Raw genomic sequence first — 16,859 nt, forward strand, 5'->3', positions numbered from 1 at the left:
GTAGGGTTTTGCCAGTAGATGAAACTGGCTGTAGGCCATCAGAGGCAATGAGGCTCTGGGGAGGAAAGACAGAAACAATGGGGGAAAAGAGATGGGGATGCTAATGAGAAAAAGGGCTTTCTAGGATAAGGTTTCCTATGGTATTACACACAAGCATCTGTAACCCTTATTGCCTCTGAATTACAGGCTTATTTCACTTTTTTTCTGGCAGATAATCCAAAGGTTATGTACATGAAAAGGTGGTAATATGTACACCTTGAGGCAGAGCTTTGGGACTTGTTTTACGTTACTGAGGAAATCCTTCAGCACTTTCTTTTAAAACTCCTACTTGGGTTTTGCTTTATCCTTTATTTTATATTCAAAAGCTATTGCTTATTCAGGTCATCTTGCCCAAGTTCTTAATTGAAATCTAAAGGATTTAGAAAAAGAGAAAAGAAAAAGAAAGAAAAAAAAACAGAACGAAACCCTGGACTGCAGACACACTGAGCCTGTGGTTTCCCCTCTGTCATTAATATGATTTTGGCACAGCATCCCCCATAGTTGCAAAGAAAATCTAAAACAAACTCTCCCTGCAATTTATCTTGCAATTTTTTTCGCTCAGTGTGGCCACCAACAACTTATAACTTGCTGTTGTTATTCACATTTAACTTCCTTATTTTAAAATAAATGTTTAATTCAAGTATTAAATACCCTGAAATTGTATTTTTAGCTAAACATATGGGTTTATTGTGATTGTTGAATATCCTGTGCTAGGTGTTTATCTCCAATGAATTTAGCAGGTTTTGCTTATACGTGAAGCTACATCTGATCTCTAGCCATGGCAGTGCTGCCGTGTGCTATCATCTGAAGGGTTTAGGATAGGAAGAAGAACTATGGATCCTTAGGTCACCCATCAGGTGCCTTTCATGAAGTCAGCAAGGCCTTGACCAAGCCTGTTTGATTCAGTAGGAAGACTCTCATTGATTTCAGCTGGGATTTAGAACAGACCCCAATGGAGAGAAATATAGCTCTTGTCCTATGTTTGAAGAGCTTTGGTCATAGGGAAATAAACAGCAGAACTGTGCTTCTTTGCCCCCCTCCTCAGTTCTCACCAAATGGACACTGAGTTTATAAACAAATGTTTTCTGGCAGCGTAGAAGTCTTATAGTTCAAGCCCTGTTTGCACCACTAAGCCAATGTTTCATTTCATTGCCTCCATAGCAGCAACTATTTTAGGGGTTCTACAGCCAACTCAAATCTGAACTGCAGAAAAGACCTGTATTACAAGAATCTAACTCTATTGTAGATTATTTAAAAATAGTGCTGTTTACACTGTTTAATTGCACCCAGTTACCACTCAAGTCCTATCTGGCCTGCTAATGAAAAAAAGAGCATGCCAGGCCAGTTTTCTCTTCACCACTTTGCTAAGCTATTTCTCTTCTGCTACTTCAGCATTAGCATGGGAGCAGAGGACACATGCATGAAATTACTGGTTTTTTGATAAATTTTATAGGTGTTCCCAATTTAGATCTAGATCACAGCAAAAGTCCCCACCTTCAAGCAAGCTAGAGAAACTCTGAGATGAAGAGCCACAATGCATTTAATTTTATTTACTTTTTGGCTTTCACAGAAGAGATTTTGAATTTTATCATTTGATGTTATAAATGATGGGAGGCATTTGTGCCGTCGGTCTGTCTCAGTGCATTCTGCTGTTCTCTAGTTGGATAGGGAATGTGGGAGAAGTATCAGCTGCTATGTTTAAACTGGGAAACAGCCGCAAAGGAGAAGAAGAAAGGATGCGTCCTTTATGATCCCCCTTCACAGGAGGAATGGCGTTTTTGAGACTTCTGTAAACTGCTTCACGGTTAATATCCATCATTTTAAGAACAGTGAAAACTTCAGCACTTTACACTAAGGGTTTTTCTTGAGACCTTCTTCTACCTTCCACTGGTAACTGCCTAAGTCTGCATTATTATTTTTTTTTTTAAGTATTTTCAGGCAAAATTCTTCTGCCATTTCCTGGAAAGAGTTTAGAGAAAGTTGTTCTGCCTATGAGGAGAACGTTGGAGTATCTTTCCTTTGTAAAGATGTATCTCTTGGAAGGACTGCAGCAGAGACATGCAACTCAGTAGGTACAAATAAGGGAGAGAAAGCCCTTTTCAGGGAAGTCCCTTCTGCCTATCACAGTGAAAAATCCACCCAGACTTAGCCACATTTGGAAATTTTTGAAGGGATACATCTCTGCACGCTCAGAAGCAGCATTTTCTGATGACTTTTCCGAAAGATTTTGTGTTTACTGGGGAAAGTTTTTTCCCTTGTCTTTGCAAAGTTCCTTTCAGTTCAGCTCTTCAGGGATGGGAAATACAAGAACTAAAGCTGCCCGTGCAGCCTTACTCACATGCCTTGGAGCACATCTGTTATGATACAGATTTTAATTGGAATGATGGCGTACATTTTTCCTTCATCAGTCACCTGCTGTGTAGTACTAAGTGATCTGGAAAACAGTCAAGTGAATCATAGAATCATAGAATCACCAGGTTGGAAGAGACCCACCGGATCATCAAGTCCAACCATTCCTATCAAACCCTAAACCATGCCCCTTAGCACCTCGTCCACCCGTGCCTTAAACACCTCCAGGGAAGGTGAATCAACCACCTCCCTGGGCAGCCTGTTCCAGTGCCCAAGGACCCGTTCTGTGAAAAATTTTTTCCTAATGTCCAGCGTAAATCTCCCCTGGCGGAGCTTGAGGCCATTCCCTCTTGTCCTGTTCCCTGTCACCTGGGAGAAGAGGCCAGCACCCTCCTCTCTACAACCTCCTTTCGGGTAGTTGTAGAGAGCAATGAGGTCTCCCCTCAGCCTCCTCTTCTCCAGGCTAAACAACCCCAGCTCTCTCAGCCGTTCCTCATAAGGCCTGTTCTCCAGCCCCCTCACCAGCTTTGTTGCTCTTCTCTGGACTCGCTCCAGAGCCTCAACATCCTTCTTGTGGTGAGGGGCCCAGAACTGAACACAGGATTCGAGGAGCGGTCTCACCACTGCCGAGTACAGAGGGAGAATAACCTCCCTGGACCTGCTGGTCACGCCGTTTCTGATCCAAGCCAAGATGCCATTGGCCTTCTTGGCCACCTGGGCACACTGCTGGCTCATGTTCAGTCGCTGTCAACCAACACCCCCAGGTCCCTCTCCTCCAGGCAGCTTTCTAGACAGACTTCTCCTAGTCTGTGGCACTGCACAGGGCTGTTGTGCCCCAAGTGCAGGACCCAGCATTTGGCCTTGTTAAACCTCATCCCATTGGACTCTGCCCAGCGGTCCAGCCTGTTCAGATCCCTTTGCAGAGCCTCCCGACCCTCCAGCAGATCAACACTTCCACCCAGCTTCGTGTCGTCCACAAACTTGCTAAGGGTGCACTCGATGCCTTCATCCAGGTCATTGATGAAGACATTGAACAGGGCTGGACCCAGCACTGAGCCCTAGGGAACCCCACTTACGAGAAATGTTCTGAAGAACAACTCATCTCATCTTGGTGTAGATGCCTAAAGTGGGGCAGGTGGAACACATTTTTAAATGTCAGTTTTCTATGGTGGTTTTAGAGGGAGTTTAGGCCTGTAGCTCAGATGTTGCTACCTCAGGTCTACTCTACCGATGCCTTCATTTTGGTGCAGTGAATCCCAGCATAGGTATCTGAAATTGTCCTCTCTGGACTAATGAATGCTTTCAACCTTCATTTCTTTGATACTCATTTGTTTATCTATACACTGGGAAGTGTTGCTATTCAATAAATAGTCACTATCCACCTTCCATGAGTCTCTTGAAGAAGGAAGTATATGTGGTTGTTTAATTAAAGTAGGGAGGTAAAAATAAGTTCATCCAGGCAATATTCGTTCTGAGCTTCATTAAGTTTGAAATGCTTTGTGCCCTCATGGTGACCATAATATTTTTCTCTTAATGTCATTGTGTTTGAAAACAGGCACTTCTGAGGGATTTTTTATGTGCATGTGGTTTTTTTTATAATTATTTATATTGATGTTCTGATTATTTTAATCAACTCCTAATTCATTTGGGTTTTTACAATTTGCATAAGCACAGTCTTACTGTTATGGTAGCTCAGCAGCGTTGAATGCAGTAACTGCCTTCTGAATACCAAGGCCTCTAATTTTTCAAGGGCTTTACAGGTCAGGTAAATTTGGGTGGATTTTCACTGGTCAAAAAAAAAAAAAAAAGAAAAAGTTACATACCAAGAAAAGGCTTTTCAGTTTCTCCTTTCCACAAAAATGAGTACTGGAACATCTTCAAAAAGAAAAGTCATCAGACATGGGCACGAGAAGACCTGGAGTCCCTGTGAGCCTGGCAGCAGGAGCTGCTCTGGCACGAGGTAAATGGTTTGTCCTACAGCAAAAGAGGATCCGCGTAAGAACCTTGCCAAGGGTGACCCTGGCAGCCACCTGGCAGGCAGCCCACTAAGGAAGCAGATGAAAGAATGTGCTTGCCATTGCTGGGACTCTGTCAGTTATGGAATGCTTGGGTTTCTAGAGGTTTTTTTTTTTGTTGGAATTTTGGAAAAAGAAGCATGAGGACTTGTTTTTGCTGAAAATGTATACTATGGAGAACAGGGGATATTGAGATTTTTACTTTAAATGTGTGAATAGTCCCAGTAGTACTGTTTCTATGTTCTTGGAACAAGCAATTGAAACGGAAAAGCTGGAAATACATAGGCAACAGGTAAGCAATCCCGGGTTATTTTTACAATGTGGGATCAAAGAGCTTATGTTCAGAACCGTGGTTTCTGTGCTGGATTTGAGGGCAATTTACCTAAATTACTTTCTCTGTTTCTTTTACCTGGGTTTGCTGAACTGCTGCTCGGGCAATGCTGGAGCAGAAAGAGAGGGCAGTAAATAAAGTTGTTACCTACCAGTGTTACCTACCAGGGCTACAAAACTCTCACTCTGCTCCTCAGTGTATAAATAATCAAGGTCAGATCTCAGCCTTGACTTTCTGCATGGCAGCATTTGATACCAGTGCCAATCCACCAATTATTTATAAGACAGATCTGCTAGAGCAGAGATTATTGAAAAGAAACCATAATTTTTGGGGAAAAATAGTGCTGATGGTATGAATATGTAGCATCAGAAATTCATATGATCTGTTATGGATAGCGATGTTGAGTTTACTTTAATTTTTTTCTTTTCTTCTGGTTCAGACTCACCTAGTAGGCTTTGCAGAGGAGGAGTTTAGACTAGTCTGAAATCTCTTGCCTGTTCAACCAAACCATGTCTGTTGCTTTCAATGTTAGCAGAAGCACACCCCAAGTCTGCTTTCCAAGGCACAGACTGCACTTAGCTTGTGTGCAGAGGTCACTAACACGTGCAAATAATAATTAATCATGAATGTATGAGACAGTATGACTTGGTAGAGATGACCCTTGAGCAAAGTCTAGTCGTTCAAGTCAAGTCCACCTAGCAGCCCAGCCATGTGGGAGTGGGGCTGTGCCTGAGTCAGCCACCTGAGAAGCAGAAGTGGCTGTTGCAGGCTTCATACCTCATCATGTGGCTCTGCTTCTTCCAGGGTTTCAGCTCCTACCAGTCTGGCAGGGAGACAGGGACAGCTAAGATATCTCACTACCACAGAGCTGGCATGTCCTTATTTGCCTTAACTGTTTCGTGTGCACGTCAGCTCTCTTATCAAGACGTCCAAACTGTCCAGGACACAACTTTGCTCTGAAGCTTTTAGGATTATCTGAGACATCAGTACCCAGGTAGAGCTCTGGGCAGGTGCTCTCTTAGCTTGACACAAAGTTTGGATGTTGGTAGTGTTTGTGTAGTGTTTGGCAAGTGCTGACAGCGAGGGAATTTGCGCTCAGTAGGCTTTTGAAGAGAATCTAGTCCCACTCTAATTATTACTGTTCCCGATAGGTGGAAACTTAGGGTCATTATGGCAAATAGACATAATTTATGGGTACTGCAGCACTTTATATTACATGGAGTAGTGTGTACTTCCAGGCATCCTTTCAAGGCTAGCAGATGTAGAATTTGACACACCAGCTGTGTCTTAGTATGCAAGCAGAGATGCAGATTGTGTTGTCCTTATTTATTCTGTTTGTTATAATTAGTCAGATAAAGAATTGTGTAAAAGCTGGGGTGCTGAAGAAATCAAAGTTCTACTTACAAGAAAATATAATTATGGGAAGCTCTTTTTTACTTATGTATCTGCCTGTGAGATTGCCCAGAGAGATTGTGGATGCTACAGCATTGGAATTGCTCAAGGTCAGGTTGGGTGGGGCTTTGAGCAACCTCATCTAGTGAAAGATGTTGCTGAACATGGTGGGGGAGTTGGACTAGATGACCTTCAAAGGTTTCTTCCAAACCAAGCCATTCTATTATTTGATGGTTACGTGATTTTATCTATGCTTTGTGCAACAGAGAAAGTGTCCCCAAAAATTGGCATTTTTTTAAGCCAAAAGGGTTTAGGTAGGTTTTTGTGGTCTGAATACGAATGAAAGCCTGAGAAAGTCCACAAGCAGATTTTGAGTACATCCCCACCCACACTGATGTAAGGAGGGCAGAGGTGGTTCTTCAGGTGGTTAGCAGGCATTTCTGAACTGAGATGCGTGATGGGGATAAGGTTACGAAGTATGAAATTAGGTGTAGGCAGCTCCTAAGCTCTTGGTTTGAAGAACTTAGCTGAATTAGAGGCGTATAAATGAACTGCAGGAAAGAAGAGGAAAATGGAAAGACTGTGCCAATCAATTGCTAAGAATACAAAATGTATTTTGTATAGAGGAAGAGATCGGCGGCACATTTGTGTAGAGAATAATGTCTCCATTTTCCATTCTGAGGTTGAAAGGGCCTTCTGATTTCACTATCACTCATTCTACTGGCATCTTCTTGAAATTATCCGTGTTTTTCATTTTTGAAATCTGATTACTCTAAAGGTGAGTGTAAAATGTCATTGGTGGGGCAATAAGAAAAAAGACACAAAAAGGTACTTTTGTAATTTTTTTAGTACTGTTTTTGCCCCTCTAATTCTAACTGAGACAGGTAAAATTAGAGCAACTGTTGCTCACTCTACAGCCTGCCTGAAACACACAGATACTCCATAATGATGGGAACACCAGGAGTACACATAGTTTATGGTAGGTTATAAGTTGGCTGTGGGGACTGGCTCTGGCCCTCTGAACGAGAGCAATATTTAATTTTTAAATAGTTGTTTTATTATTAAGGAAACTACCACTCTCTCCCCCCAGATATTGCTTGCAATATGTAATGCCAGCTTACTCCATTCCAAAATATATTTTACGGTAAAGTCTCACATGTCATTAAGCTTATCAATATTTTTGTTGTATTCCAGCACTCAGAGGAGAATTAGAAACACTGTCAATGACTTTTAGCTTTTCAGACATCATTATCAGAGCTTGCTATCTGGCTTTGATTCTACTTTTCCCATAAGATCTCAGTTGAAAAAAGGTTACTCTGCTAAATGAAACTTAAAAAAGCCAGGGTGCAAACATTATGCAGTATTAGCAGAACAGAAAACCAAGGCCAGTACTGTGCATCAGTGCTCTGTGTAGTTTGATTATGACCTTTACGGCCACAAAAGTATGAGGAATCAAATAATATTGCTCTGAATGAGTGATAATGACGCTTCCCAACTGTAGGGCATCTTCAATGTTGATCCTCTGCCCTTTAGACACTGCAGCAGTCTTATTCCTACCTCTCTTCCTTGCTGCTACTTTCCCTCTTGCAACCACTGACCCAGGATTCCAATCTCAATTTCTTAATTAGATCTTCTTTAAAAATATGTGATTAATATTCCCTTTTTTGAAAAATAGAGATTAGGGATTTGTTGAGATTAAATTATCTTTGGAGTACAAGGAAAGGGTATTAAATAAATAAGCAGCCTCCCACCCCCCTGAAAAATTAGTATTTAAATAACCATCAGTCAGGTCTGTGCATGTATGGGAGACTTAGCTAATCATCTAGTTGGTGTTAAATATGAGCGAATGAAAATGTCCCTACAAAGGAAATTTAAAATGTTAGCAGACATCCTAAGGAATGTTTAGGATGTGGCTGAAAAACAATGCCAAAAGTGTTTTTTTTTTAATCTCTGTGCGTCTGTGACCTGGTAAACTACAAACTCGGGGAAAGAAGAGGAAAGGTGTTGGTGGCGAGGAAGAAGTAAGGTGGAGAAAATCTTTCCCATTCCCAGCAAATCTTTCTCTTGCACAGTAAAGTAGCTGATTATTTCTGGGTTTGGCTCTTGTTTTGCTGGAGATCATGGGAAAGGCAATTGGAGGAGCTTGACCACCTATCACTAAGGCAGTGTCAAAGAAACATGAGAAGGGCCATAGCGGGGCTGTGGTATGATAGAGGATTATGAGTCTCTCTGTAACAGAAAGGGACACAATCTTACCACTGGACTGTGAGAAGTTGGGACAACTTCAAGTATATCGGTCTTTTAGAGAGAGCATTTTAGTGGACACAAAGAATGTTCTATCTAGGTTGATATTCATGTAAAAAAAATAGTCCTTAAGAGTGCAATAAGCAAACCATATGGGGGATGACAAGATTCATTAAGTGCAGTTTAAGATACTGTTTGACAGTAATAAGTCGTCTACTGGTTAATGAAGAAAAGTGGATGTGAATGCACACAGAATCCCTGAGTGCTTTTATGTGGCTCCACTGTCAGCTGAGAAGTGCTGTAAAGGGCCTTGCAAAATGGTCTGTGTGGAAGGTGTCACCAAAGCCACTGGTCTTAGAAATTAAATTCATCCAGTCAGAAGTTCTGTCTGTTCTTTGGGTTGGTTACCTGGGCTCGAATTTGTACAACTGTTCGTCAGTTTGAAGTGCCCTGTAAGAAATGTCTTAACTCTGATTTTTTATATTTTGGCAATCTAGCTTTCCAAAGGAATGGTAAATGTATCGTATCTGTGACATCTGACTTTTTGAGCCAATTCTGTAAAAGAAAGGAAAAGAAGTTTTTCATGTGTCAACTCCTGTTACTTAATACAGAAAACAGGGATCCTAATCCATAATGTGCTGATTCTGAATGGAACAACTAAACCTCCTGTGCATTCCCCACCATCCGTTATTCAGCAAATACTCAGTTGAGACTTGGATATGGCAAATAAACGCCCAGATTTAGCCACAGGAGCTGGGACTGCTGTCATCTTGTTCTGTGACTTACACAACCAGACAGATCACTGCCAGTTTCTAAGTACCTTCCACTTGTGCGCAGATGTCTGGCAGTGGCATATTGGTTGTCTCGACCTTTCTAAAGTAAGAACCAACTGCAACAGTGTTTTGTGTTGGACCCTTTCTGTAACTTGCACTGGCTCACATAGATAAAAAAACCCTCCCACCCCCCTTGCATTCTGTTGTATTTTTGTTAAGGAAAGCAAGTTCAAGGAAATGGGAGTGCATTTCTGCATTTAGGGACTTGTGAGGATCCTTCTATGAGAGTTCACTCAACAGGTTCCTTAGGCAACAATCAATGACTTCCCTGGATACATCAGAGCTGTAGAGTGTATGATGGCTGAGCGGGTACTAGAAAAGAATAATTGATTTTTGTGAGTTAAAAAAAGAGCATAGAGAGAGTTATGGCAAGTGAAAATAAAGTGTAGGTCATTTGGGAGTGGGGCAGGGCGGGGATCAGAACTAATTTCTTTGAACTGATTTGCTGTAAATGTTCAAACTTCTCTCTCAAAGGAGGGAGTGTCAGAGATTTTGAATGTTTTCCAGCTCTCAACAGTCTTGCTTAGCTTCACTAAAATATATCACTATGATCTACCCAGCTACTGGTCCGGTCTTTAGATATTGGTACTGGAAATTGTGCTCTAGAGTTAGGTTTTTCCATTTAGGGGAGTTACAGAAAGATATCATGACGTGATGGTGTCATGATAGTGACGTGATAGTGACGTCGTAAGTGTCATGACGTGAAATTAATGAGGCTTACTGCTCTGAAGGTATAATCTGAGTGTCCCATTGTTCTAGTTAACATTGTGCTTTATTGAGTAGACAGAGCATGAGTAGGTCATGAGTAGACAGAGCAGGTACTGAGTATAAAAATTAGGCTCACAGAAAGAGAGAGAGTTAAAGAATAAGGTGTACTGACAAGAAATGAATGGACAAAAGAGAGCTTCTGCCTAAGGGAGAGATTGCTCTTCTTGCTATATGGGGGCATACAAAATCTTCATACAAGATTTTGTATGAAGGGAACAAAGAAAGATGTGAGGAGCAGGAGAGCACACTTTTCTGCGCAAGAAAAATTATTTCTGTGAAAAACTGTCTCCTAGTTTGACATGAGTGAGACACGTTTAGATCTGTGAACGCGTTGCTACAAAAGCATTTAAACTTTGCACTGGGAGAACTGTGAGGTTTGAGGAGCTATGCATTTAGTTACTTATCTGAACCAGTGCAGACTTGCTATAGTGTTTTTTACTGCTTTTATTCAGAGAACAACAACAACAGAGAAGGCATGTGTACCTGCTGTATACAATTTCAAGGTGAAAAAGTTGTTAGCCTGTGGACACCTAATATGGAAAAAGCTTGGCAAGAGGAAAATTAGTGTGAGATAGTAAGATATCCACTTGTTTATCGCTCACGTGATTGACAGAAGATACGGCAGCATCCAGGCAAGATAAACAGAAGTCTTGTGGAGCCGTGTGTTTGAATTGGTTCAGCTGGCTCTTTAAGGTCAAAATACGTTTTGACATCCTTCCTTGTGTCTGGCTCTTTTAAGCTGCTCGTAAGAAATTATTTGTACCTATTGTTGCCTTAACTTCTGAAGAGGATAAGAAAGCACCCAAAACCTTCCAGTTAGAGAAATGAGAACCTGCAGAACATAGATAGTGGCAAGAGAGCTCAGTGTTCCTGCAGGAACAAGCTCATAGTGTAACAGCATTTCCCACCTTTAAGTACAAGAAGGCCTTGGGAAGAAAAAAAAAGAAAAAGAAGCGTCATAAACTAATAAAGTTTGGTTTCCTGTGGATTGTTGTCATTATTGATTGCAAGGTACAACTGAAGTATTTCCCTTTTTAGGGCATTTCTAGGTACTGTTTCACTGTTTCCTTGGCTGCTTAATAGAAACAGTTCACTTTTTGGCTTTCCCACTGTGGGAATCCTAAAATGGTCCTCCACCACCCACCAGTTGCTGAACTGGATTTGACAAGCCGTAAAGATATATAAGGATTAATAGATACATACATTTACAAGGACATAAAGAAATGTGTATAATGTGATCATTCTATCAAGCTAAAAGTATTTTTTCAACTTTCAGAATAATTTGTGATTATTTTTTGAGGCGAGGCAGGGTGGTGTCACTGCTTATTTTATCCAAAACTTTTTATATATCATATAGTGTATTTACACATTGTGAAAGTGTATTCAGAATAAAATCCCTCGTTGCCAGTGATTTAAGCTGTCAAATAAAAAAGGTATGCTGCTATCTAGCTGAAGAAATGTATTAGCATGCAGAAAGCAGTGCTGTTTCCTCTGGGAGGTTTTAATCAAGCCTCTTGTACTGATTGAGATGCAGTGCTCAAAAGTGAGAAAAATTATTAACAAAATCAAAAATCTAGAGCTTTTTTCACGCAAGCATTCATCGGTATATCTTATGCAATTACATAGCCAATAAATCAACATAGCCTCTAAATGCTTCAGTCATGGTGTAAATATCTTAATGACTGAAACATCTTCACACATGAATAATTTATACCTGTATGATTCATTTTTCATATCCATGCTTTACTTCAGCATGATAAACTAATCCTTCTCTGTCAGGGAATGTGTGCTTGATTATTGCCTTCTGATTTCTCTTCTTTGTGTTTCTTTTCCACAGTTAGACACACTCCATTTCTTCTCTGCTGGTTCCTCTAATGTAGTTATCTTATTTATTCATCCTGTCTGCCTTGGTTTGCCTTCCCTGTGCATTTCAACAGGCACCTGGGAAATAACACCAGTGCATAAGCTGATCATGCATTTTTCAAGTAACTCTGGAGCAGCATTTGGAAAGATTTACTCATTCTCAACAGAAATTTGCATTTACTTTCGTTTCCTTACCTCAAGGCAATCATTACAGAAAGAACTTGCGGTAGGCCAGTAACAAGGTGAGCTTTGCCATTTTCTGGATTGATGTGAGTTCAAACCTTTGTCACAGTACTGATGACAAATGGTTTTTGAGTCTTCTCCCCATATGTTTGTAAACACAAGCTGTAGCTCCAAGACCACTGGAATATTCAAGAAGAAATACAATTGTTTCTCAGCACTGCAATGGAAATCAGCAGTTCTTTAATTCTGCTTTGCTGCACTCGCTTATTTGGCTGGATGCAAGTCGTCACCAAGACATCTAAGACAGGAGTCTGTTATAGTCTCCTCCTTTAGTTACTAGAGAAAGAGGGGTAGCTGCTGAGGGCAATTCATCCAGCTTTAAAGCTATTTAGTGCCTGAAGCTCCAGGCAGGAATGCTTCTGGGTGGACTCACTTTTTGGATCACAATATAAAGTTTGGTTCAGATTTATGGAGCAAGTTATTTTGAGTAGTGCCTGTGAAAGTTCAGCCTATAAAAAGACAGTCCCAGCTGGGCACAAAAATCAATCACACTGATTTCATGGGCACTTTAAAAAATACTAAATCTCCCCTTCAAACCCCTCAGATTTCTAACTGGAAGAAAGACAAGAGGAATATAAAAACTATTTCAAGTTGTAGGGGGAAAAAGGAGTTCTATATCAGTTGACTGATGCTTTACTGGTGTTGTATGTTATTCTATCCAAGTACCTTTTTTAACTTCATTTATATATTCGGTTTACCTTCGATACTCTCTAACTAGGAAGAGCACCTTAGCTGGGCGTTAAGCTCTCATTCCATTTCTCGTCTCACTGTATAACTTGTTAGTTTTTCTACAATAATATAGTGTTTCATAATATTTTTCTTGTGTCAGAATTACATTTTTGGACTGATTTGCTAGATTTAAGACTGAACGGAATGTCTTGATATTTATCTTGTCCTCCATACTTTGAAGCCCAGCTGCAGTTCTTTTGCAGCTTCAGTCTTAGGGTCTTTGAAGAGCCATCACAGTTGAACATTTTCCTAGTATCGTTGCAGCAGGATCCAGTACTGTGTGAATACAAATGTCGCCTGCAACAAGACGTTCAGTAACTTTGCTACAGCATAAGTCTTGGCTTATTCATTTTTGCTTATCCTCATTGTAAGCACCTCCAAAGGCATCTGATATCACTTTCTTTGTCATGGTCTTTTTATGCCCTAAAGAACACCTTCACTTACTTATCTTAAACCGTAGAGATCTGTTCGTGTTCAATGGGTATCAGTTAGTAGGAGTTCTTAGGCAGTCTCCAGAATGTACTTAACCCTTATCACTGCCTGCTTTGTTTTGGCATTTGGGAAGCAGCCTGCTGTCCTTTTTTATTTGTTCTGTCCAGCACACACTGGGCATAGTTCCCCGCCACAGTCATCAGTCATGACTGTTGCTGCCTCCTATTTTTCTGCTTTCTTTTTTCAGTGCTGGTCATTTACTACCTATACCCTGTTGCAAGGCAGTATTTTACCCAGTGACAGGATATTACAAGAATGTTCTAAACCTCCTCCTATGCATTTTGCTTTAACACCTGCCATTTCTATCTGTCATGCCTCCTGCACTTCCTCCATTTTCTCCTAAACTCTCCTTTCTTTTTATAAGGAATATCTGATAGGCTCTTCCTTCGCCTTCTTAATTTATTATATCTGCTGTCCCCAGACTTTCCTCTTCTTCTAAAAATTAATTTAGGATTCTTCTGTAACATGTTCACCTCAGTTAATTCTTTTTCATATTTTTTTTCTACTTTTTTATTAATACTGATTCTTCAGCATGCCTATTTTAAATTCCAGGTGATTTTTAGCTTAGTTGTGCAAGAGAATAATTCCTACACATCCTGGTTCTGTAACCTGGTCTATCTCGTTCTGACATACTCAGAAGCTTCCCAACATCCCAGTTTCACAGATCTCCTTATGCTTTTATTGGTTTCAGCAGTAAAGACTGATTCTTAACACCTAACCTGATGCTATTCCAGAAACTCTTCATGTGTTATGTTGCCTGTGTAGAGAAATAGAATAGCCTTGGAGATTTTATGGAGGAAAATACGAAAGTGGTGTAAGTACCGTATTAATGTGATACTGATATATTTCTTCTTGTCTAATTTTAACAGATTCAGTAGCAACAGCATCTGGACCATTGCTAGTTGAAGTTGCCAAAACTCCTGGTGCTGCTCTTGGGGTTGCACTATCTACCTCGATGTGCTGCAACAAACAGGTCATTGTCATAGACAAAATCAAATCTGCAAGTATTGCAGACAGGTGAGTGTGGCAGAGGGCTGGCACTGCAGGTCCATACATCCATTTTATTTCTGCTTTTGTTTGGTTTGGTTTTAAAGTAACCCTTCCCCCCCTTGTTTTTGTTTTGTTGGTTTTTTTTAATAGAATTGATGGAACCAGATGCTCTCAAGGTTGCTAGGTCTTAAAATTAGCACTTTGTCAGATTATCGTTCCATACTGCCAAGTTTAAGACTTCAGGGCACCATTTACGTCAGCTCATTCACATAGTATTCAATGACATAAGCCAGCCCCCATGTAATATGTGACTGTCTGTTTGCATTATGCAACACAGAAATTTAGAGGTCTGTTCTGACTATTAAATGTAATGCTGCAGCAGAGATTAGTATTTAAAAAAATAAATAACCCACTGGAATTCTTAAAGTAAGCATACAATACGGAACAGCTGTCAAGGGAGGTAAATTTCGAGGCTTTGCAACCTTGAAGTGTTCTTTCAGAATATATCATTCATTCTTGTGGCATAGTAAAATGGAACTCCTTATGTCTGGATTTTTTTATAGATATTTTAGAATATGATTGAGTTAGTAGGAAGACTGGCTTCTGTACTTTGGAGTTATTTTGCAGTAATTTTTCCACTTCATTGAAACCTCTAAATAAAACCATTTAAACCATTAAAAAAAATTATAGATATTTTTCCCCAGTGGTCTTAGCCTCTGTTAACAGAGCTGTAGGATCTTTTCTGGGGCGCGTGTGTATGTATGTATTTAAACATATACAGGATATTTATATATACAGCTAAAAAAACATCTTTAAATATTACTTCCCAGCAGCAAATTTCTCCTGCATGTCCCCAGTCACCCTACCTTGTAACTCCTCTTTGACAATGGTGCTTATGGTAGCACCCACTTGTAGCAGTGAGTCTACAGCTCCTCTGTGGGCTTTTCCCTACAGTAGAAACTTTAAGAGTGGCAGCCATTGATCCAGGGGTGTTCTCCAGTTCAATGGTGCAGGATGCTTTAATTTTCTCCCTCTGTTTTTTCCCATTTCACAGGGGGTAACCAATTAAAGGAGCTGTCCACTTGACTGGTACGTCGGGATGCTGACTGCTGTGTTTGCATTTCTCAACTCATCCAGTAGCCAGTCTCTTAAGTGCAGCGAGATTTAGCAGATAGCCCCCTCCCCACCCCACTCCTCAAGTCACCATGCTAGCCCTGGTTTCATTATTTGTTTGACTACTGCATAATTTCATCATCATTTACAGCTTTTGTACTAATAAATGTTTGAACTATAACTCAAAAAATGATGAACTGGGTGCTTGTGTGAGGGATATGAGACCAAGTTATTTGAATCTCCTTAAGCTCTTCTCATTTTATTCTGCTGCCATTCACACATATTTTTATAGTCAGCTACCCCATTCCAGTTCTGTGAGTGATGTCTTGGCATATACTGTATTAACTGAATTGTTTTTAAGGTTTGTACTAATAGATATAAAGTCTGACCAGTGACAGTGCCTACAAAACACAAATCTCTCTCAAAAAAAAGAACACGCTCATAGTTGTTATGACCAGTTTGAAGGCAGTGAAACTCATTTCCCAAGCGAAGAACATACCTGATCTTACCGATTTTTTCCCCTTTTATTTAGATGTGGTGCATTACACGTAGGAGACCATATTCTGTCCATTGACGGCACCAGCATGGAGTACTGTACACTGGCAGAAGCAACACAATTTTTGGCTAATGCAGCGGATAATGTCAAACTTGAGATCCTTCCTCACCACCAGACACGGCTAGCACTGAAAGGCCCGGAGCATGGTAAGAGGTTCTGCAGCACCCGATACCCCTTTCTTTTTCTGTCTTTTACTTTGCCTGCCCTTGCTGAATGGTCAAGAAAGCTATTGCGGCGGTTATGTTATAATGTTGTAAATGTTGTTTCAGCTCCCCAGGTTATGCTTCTCCAGTTTCTGAGAAACTCTGTATTTTCTTGGCCTTAATGTACCCTCTGAGATTCCTGTGGATAAAGGGAAATGTTTTACTGAAAAAGGGCTCTGCACACTTGTAGATGCACATAAAAACACCTGTTGACTCTACTGTTGCCGTCATTGGGGGGACAACTTCAGTAAATAAATCTCTAAATTGCTTCCTAAATTTAGAGAGGAGAGAAGAACCACAGCTAACTTCTTTTCAGCTTGTTGACTTGGTAGTCTGTTATGACCACTTACTTCATTAACACCTCTTCTCCCCTAAAGTACCTAAAAAAAAAAAAAAAGTATTTTCTCTTCTTAATTGCATTATTAGTTATTGCCATCATCTTTTAAAGTACTTTGGAGATTGCTTCATGGGTTCATTGTCAACGCTTATGAAAAAGGTTTGTTTGGAAACAGTTCCCTAGAACCCAGCCCATCTTCACAGTGATATTTCATACCCAGCATGCTAGAAGAAAATGGCTTTCCACTTTCAAATTGAATACATATAAAATGTCTTCGTATTTGAAAATGGCTGCTACCTGTCTTGTTCTCTGTCTAATCCTGAGAAAGTGGCTAATTGACAGTGTTCATAAATTCAGTCTAT

At 40.4% G+C, this 16,859-nt stretch overlaps 1 protein-coding gene across 13 annotated transcripts in view; it reads left to right on the forward strand.

The window, feature by feature from the left end:
- The window catches only part of GRIP1 (glutamate receptor interacting protein 1), a 334,393-nt gene that overhangs the window by 272,580 nt on the left and 44,954 nt on the right, over nucleotides 1-16,859 (forward strand). For all 13 annotated transcript variants that reach the window (XM_069852618.1, XM_069852663.1, XM_069852679.1 and 10 more), the window contains 2 exons: nucleotides 14,168-14,315; nucleotides 15,934-16,103. In XM_069852618.1, the coding sequence (XP_069708719.1) occupies nucleotides 14,168-14,315; nucleotides 15,934-16,103 (318 nt within the window). The remainder of the gene's footprint in view (nucleotides 1-14,167; nucleotides 14,316-15,933; nucleotides 16,104-16,859) is intronic.

This window comes from Phaenicophaeus curvirostris, chromosome 1, assembly GCF_032191515.1.
Source record: "Phaenicophaeus curvirostris isolate KB17595 chromosome 1, BPBGC_Pcur_1.0, whole genome shotgun sequence".
In the NCBI taxonomy this organism is placed as follows: domain Eukaryota; kingdom Metazoa; phylum Chordata; class Aves; order Cuculiformes; family Cuculidae; genus Phaenicophaeus; species Phaenicophaeus curvirostris.